This window comes from Geospiza fortis, unplaced genomic scaffold (genome assembly GCF_000277835.1).
Source record: "Geospiza fortis unplaced genomic scaffold, GeoFor_1.0 scaffold55, whole genome shotgun sequence".
NCBI classification, from domain to species: Eukaryota; Metazoa; Chordata; class Aves; order Passeriformes; family Thraupidae; genus Geospiza; species Geospiza fortis.
In genome coordinates this window covers 2,518,744-2,525,160 of record NW_005054308.1, presented here as the reverse complement: position 1 = coordinate 2,525,160, position 6,417 = coordinate 2,518,744, and the positions used below count along the sequence as shown (strand labels likewise).

Here is a 6,417-nt window from a genome sequence, read left to right as displayed (position 1 = left end):
GGCCGGCCCGAGCGCGGGGAGCGGTGCCCGGTGCTCCGCCGCGCCGGCCGCACGCTGCCCGGGGAAGGGATGCCCTGCGACTGCTCCGTCCGTCACCTCGGAACAAAGCGCTTTGGAAACGTGTCGTGGGGCCAGCTTTGAAAACCGAGGCGAAATCTCTGCGAGGTTCAGGAGTTTCTTGCTGGTCCTGCATCCTTGTTGGATTGATGCCCTCCAGATTTATTCTGGAGCTTTGAAGTGTCTTGGAGAATTTCAATAAAATGAAATCTTATTGAATTTAATAAAATGAAATATTTTAAAGTAGCTTTTGCTCAAATGAATAGTCCGGTTTGTACTTACTCATCAAAGCTGGTTCCAATGAGTTCTTAATGCATCCAAACTTTTAAGTATTTAACTGTGGACAGCTGACCGAGTAATTATTTGGTTTCATTATGTCTTGCGAAAATGACTGGCTTTTCTGCTTAATTTTGTAGCTTAGTTCTGTAGCACTTAACAAGAAATTATGGATGTCGAAATTATTTTGCCAGCAATGGAAACGCTGTTTAGATAAGGCTGGAGCAATTGGAAAGGTTGATGGCAGGAGCTAAGGACCAGATTCTTATCTGGTTTTAATAGCATCAGTTTGAATAGAGGTAATAGTTACGTCCAAATGCTTTTCTTTTGCTATAGCAACAGTCAGAACTTCAGGTAATTAAGTTCAGCCTCTTTCTGATCTGAAGCTTGTTGGAAATTATTGAAAGCTATTGCAAACCAGTAATTTCTCAAATAAACTGCAATTTAAGTAGCCCTGAAACAAAACCAATAACTGCTTTTGGCAATTTTTAAAATCTCGTTGTGGTCACCGTAATTGAATATGTAGAGCTTTTGTGTTATGGAGGAAAAAGTTGTGGGATCACTGCAGGATCTGGTTGTTGCGTGTCACAGAAATGCTTTAAACAGTTTGTGCTGTTCTCCACTCAAATGGCCAAGATGCTTGGTCCCTGTTGTTTTTCAAGGTGACCCTTTTTGCTTGAGTAGCTTCCAAGCCTGTACCCTACAACCTGTGCTTGTCTTTGGCTGGCATCTGCTTGCTGCTCCTCCACTGGAGACGTTGCAGCCATTTGCTTTAAATTCGAGGCTCTCCCTGTGTGTTGGTGCCTGCCCAGACCCATCTGGCCTTGGGATGGGTGTTTTGCTGTTGCCATCGTGTTTGAGCTGCTTCAGATGACAGTGCACAGCCTGGTGCTGCTGCACTTGAGATTCTTGCCAGAGCAGTGCCAGCTGCAAGGAGAGCTGGAGGGCTGCTCTAGCTCAGAGGAGGAAACCACAACCTTCAGGTAAACTTCTTGGCTTTGCATAGTATATTCTTTATCAAGAGCCAGTATTTATTCTTTCTTTTGAGTACAACTGCTTGTTTTATGCAGGCATTTCCATATGCAAGCTTTGATTTCTCTGGACAGTGATCTCCGTACAAGCTCAAATCCAGCAACTCTGTCCCTCCCTTGAGCGAGGAAAGGAAATGGATAGTAAAACTTGCCTGAGCTTACAGCGGTGGTCTGGATCTATTCAATCAATTTGAGTTTTTCTGTTGACTTTAGGGAACTTGGAACCTGCAGTCTGATAGTGTTTTGTATGATGTAGCTGCAGGCTGGGTTCTGCAAGGAGCCTTCCCTTTAGCTCAGGGTAAGGCGGTGCTGAGCTCTGGTTTAGGATGCCAAGTGCCATGAAAATGCTGTGTAACTCCAGAGTAAGCTCTCTGTTGATATTTATGGTACATATTTGTTGCTTGATTGAGGCTATTAAGATATATAATGTGTATTAATGTGTCCTCCTCTTACTGAGACTGAGAGCAATTAGTGTGCTGTCAGCATGCAATAAAAATAAGTGATTTCTAAACTGACTAAAGATGTTGTAGAAATTCTATTTATAAAGCAACCAGAGTTTCTATCAGGTAGAGTCTGCCCTTTCAGTTTCGTCAGTGTTACAGATCCTAATCCAAATACCTTCGTGCTTTCTGTCAGTTGTTTACTAAATATACGTTAAACTAGTGATTTCCCTGTTTTGCTCCAGGATTGTAATTTCAAGCAGGATATGATTCAGAGGTCTCTAGAACTGCTATGTTATTTGTTGTGATGGAATCAACTGAGCACACAAAATACCTCTATTACAGGAAAAAAAAAACAACCCAAAACCCTGTGAGAAACAATGTTGCTGTGCAAGAGCAATTCATAAAGGAACAATGTACTTGTCTCTTATTGAAGTAGTGACTTTGCTTTATTAAATATTTATTTGTATCTCCAGTAACATTACATCTGAGGTTCATAATTGGAATTTAGAAAGACTAATAAATTTTGATTTCATCCTGAATGCTGTTCATTTGGTGTGTTTACATTAATGCCAAGAAAAGGCATTGCTTGAGCTCTGTGGGTGCTGTTTGCTGTGCTCAATCTAGTGATGGTGTGTCTTTGAGCAAACAAAATACCTAAGATTGTCATTGCTGGTGTAAATGGCCACGGCTCCAAAATTAGGAGTGATGCACCAAGGCTTGGATGTACCCTGTGGCAAATGCATGGCATGAAAACACTGTAAAATGAGTCTTGTCAAGACAAGGTATGTCATGGTGAGTTAATTCAGCTTGGCTGGATTTTGCCATTAGCAGGTAGCCCTCCCTGTTGATGTGCATGGCTCCAGCCAGGCAGCAGCCTGTAGAAATGCTGTCACTTCATTAAGGGTCATTATGCTTCATTAACGGGTCCATTTTAGCCTTCCTCAGCCATCTCAGAAATGGTTCCAGGCCTGAATATTCCTTTGGTATTTTAATTGTAGAAAGTAATGGCACAATCTTGTGTTATTGTTATGGAGGAAGCACAGCTCCTGGTTGAGCACCAGCACAGGGCTGCGGTGTGTGAAACACAGGAGTTCCTTCTGACACCACTTTGAATAACTGCATTGGTGTTCTTTCCAAATTCATTTAAAAAAACTACACAAGACAAGAACCACTGCTCAAAGTGCATGCAGATTTAGTGGGAATCCCTCCAGTTCCCCACAGATGATGTGGGGCTATGGTGAGCTTTTGCCAGGGAGATGGTGCTGCTCTTGAGTGGAGTGAGTGTGGGAGGGATTGGAAATGTCTCTGCTTGGGACAGAGGAATTTGAGTGCAGAAATCAGACCCAGATAGGACTCACCTCTGTCATGGCTGGAGAAACACATCAGCCCTCTTCACCACAGGATTTATTTTGTGTCTTTCAAGTTTGGGTGTGTTTGGTGACCATCTGGGCAGGTATCCTCCTTGGGAGGATGAACACTGTCCCTGTGTGCTGGTGTGAGCTGTCAGTCCTTGCTCACCCTACACACCTGACTGTAGCCAAGGGGGCTGCCAGTGGCTGTGTCTGCTCAAGGCAATGTCCCCCTCTGACTCAGAGGGGAATAATGATTTTATTTTCTGTCACAATGCTGGGAACCTCCAGCAGTCAGAGAAGCAAAGGTGTGTGTCTGGCATCTTCCTGAAAATCTGCTGAGGGTGCAGGTGTGAGTCCCTGACTGTGAGTGACCCTGTGCTGCTGGGGGCTCTGGAGAAGGGATAAAATTCACCCTTTGCCTTGTGCACTACCACAAGACTATGTTTTGATGTGGTTTGCTTTTGGCCACAGTAGTTACAGAAACCCCAGGACTCTGGTTCTGCAGGTGCTGTGTGGCAGCAGGCTGGGAACAGCATGTCCTGAGGAAGAGAATTTTGGGGTAAAACTACTACAATATGGGGATTCATTGCCAGTACACTGGAGACTGTAGAGCTCTGTGGGCACTGAACGTGGACAGACACTGTCAGCTGAAGCCTCTGTGTTACCAAACCTGAGCTGGGTTTTGTTGTAAGATGAATGTTCTGTAACTGCTTCATTTTTTTTTTTTGTTTTTTTTTAACAGACTCGAAATGATGACACCAAGGAGCTTTTGGTGCTCTCTTGTACTGCTGGGGGTTTTCCCACTGGTCACAAGGGGATGGCTGGATGTGGACCAGAGCAGGAGCCTGTATTCAGATGTGGGGAGGTTGCCTCAAGAGGTACTGTACACCAGTTGCTGCTGCAGCCACAGCTCTTGGGTTTCTGTTCTTGGGCTGTGGGCAGGCTCTCCATATTGCAAACAGGGAACAAGTGTGGGCTTATCTGTGTGTATTTGCATTAAGCACCTCCTGACGAGGTCAGTGAAAAACAGTGAAACAGAAACTCTTACACTTACTGGGTGTATTGACATCATCTGGAAGTGAAATTATGCATCTGGCTGTTGTGGAGATGCTGTCTTTGCCCCAAAGACCTTACAGTGTGTTGTGTCCTGGGGCTGCTGACATCAGTGAAGCTAAATTTAACAAGCCAACTGTCCTGGCTCTTCACTTGGGTCAGTGGACATTTAGGTGAAACCTAAAAAAAGCTCTTTTGAAGGAAAGCTGAGCCATAGGTGGTTCTGAGAGAATCAGCAAAATTCCTGCCCAAAGTGTTTTTCTCCAGACTTCCTGATGTGACACCTTTGTGAAGCACAGAGGAATAGAGAAGGGGCAGGGAACAGTGGCTGTAGTGAGTAGGGATCTCCTTCCACCCCAGTGCCCATCTTGCTGGGGCAGGACAGCAGTGCCTCCTCAGGCTCAGTCCTGGCCTCAGGGAGTGCAGAAGCAGCCGAGCCTGTTCCCAGCGCTGAAGGTGACAGTGTTGGCTGCTGTCACAGGGGTGTGCATGGAGCAGTCCCTGTCCCAGCAGTGTCAGAGCAGCTGTCCCAGCAGGATGCTGGATTTCTGAGCCAGAGCTCAGCGCTGCTTGTGGCACAGATGTACGCTCAGATTTTCACAAGTCTCAGGCTGAGACATGTGAATAAAGCCACAAAAATCTGGAACTGTGACTTTGTTGAGCTGTAAATGATGAATGAATGCTGAAACAATTTTAGCTATTTAATTAGTTCCTGTATGTTCCCTAAATGGTTGCTCAAATGTCTGAAAGTGAGAGATGGTGCAGAAGGACAGGAAAAGGACACTTGGCTATTTTTTAGCTGCCATTGCCTTGAACACTTATGTGCTGGCAGACACATCAGTCAGTGCCAGGCTAATGATAAGCCCTTGATGGATTCGTGTTGCAATTGGATCTATTTAAGCCTTGGGATTTGGTTGCAGTTGGAGGATCCCATTTCTCCCAGTCACACTCTGTCTACAAATACCCAGTTATCTGCATTATAGTTTAAGCCAATTAAAAAAGTGCTTTTTGCTGCTTAGCAGGGCTCAAAAGTCATTTCAATGGTGTTGGATGCTCTACAGCTGTGAAGTCTGTTTCAGGTGTATTTTGTCCTTGAGGTATCCAGCCTCTGTTCTGTAAAAGTGAATAACAGCTCCCTTCCACACCTCCACTGTTATTTGGACACTGTGTAGGCTCAGGTAGTACACTGGCACTTTGTTTAACCTGTTCTTGCAGACTCTCTGATCAATTTTGCTTTTTTATTAAAAAATATTAAATATTTTGCATGCTTGTGCAGTTTAAAAAAGTCTCGTTCTTTACAAATGCACATTAGTTTTGATTTTTTTAAGAAAGTTGCTCTGAGGAATTAAATTCGTTACTCAATTTACTTTAACATAAATCATAGAATTATTATATTACTTGAAAGACATTAATTCATTTGATCTTTCTCTAAAGACCATAATGTTATTGTACCAATTACTTGATCTTGCTTGAAGTGGAAGGATCTCAGCTAAAAATGTATTTGCTCAGGTTTGCACAGAATTTAACAAGTGTAAATATTAAAATCATGAATGTACAAAGAATGCAGTGAAAATAGATTCAAGAAATGTAAGTTATAAATCAGATTTTTGAAAAAAGTATCTCTACAGAAAACTTGTTTCCACAAGAAATAATGTTTATACAGTGTGGCACCAAACCCCAAAATTAATCTGAATGCTCTGAGCATAACTTTCAGATAGGTCAGTGGAACTGAGATAATCACCTTTTGAGAGTAAACAGCAGTTACTTTCTCTTTCAGAAAATAGTTTATCCATAATACCTTTCTAATAATAAAAATCACGTGAAATCCTTTTCTAGCATTAGAGGGCTTTGTTCAATTTGGAGCTCCTTATCTGTGAGAAGTTTGTTAGGTTCCAAATTTTATGGTTTGATTAATACATAGATCCATTAACATGCATTTAAAAAATATTAAATCACAACTAGAAATGCTCCTAGCAAGTCACTAAAACTGCTTTAAAAATGAGTAAAATGTTAATTTGCAGGTCAAATAATTCTGAAGTCTGCTCTGATGGAAAATTCCTGTGAACCTCATCAAAGCAAATACGTGGGTATGGGTCACTGACCTTCACTAATACTTGTTCTGATCTGCATAGGAACAAGTTTACTGAATCAAAAACATTGCTTAATTTATGTTCAGATTGCTAAATCAATTTCTTCATGGTATGT

The 6,417-nt window shown here is 42.6% G+C and overlaps 1 protein-coding gene across 2 annotated transcripts in view; it reads left to right on the top strand.

The window, feature by feature from the left end:
• The first annotated feature begins 3,904 nt into the window (after window positions 1-3,904).
• Window positions 3,905-6,417, top strand: part of FSTL4 (follistatin like 4) — a 204,073-nt gene continuing 201,560 nt past the window's right edge. For both annotated transcript variants that reach the window (XM_005418682.3, XM_005418681.3), the window contains exon 1: window positions 3,905-4,037. In XM_005418682.3, the coding sequence (XP_005418739.1) occupies window positions 3,909-4,037 (129 nt within the window). In that variant the 5' untranslated portion in view covers window positions 3,905-3,908. The remainder of the gene's footprint in view (window positions 4,038-6,417) is intronic.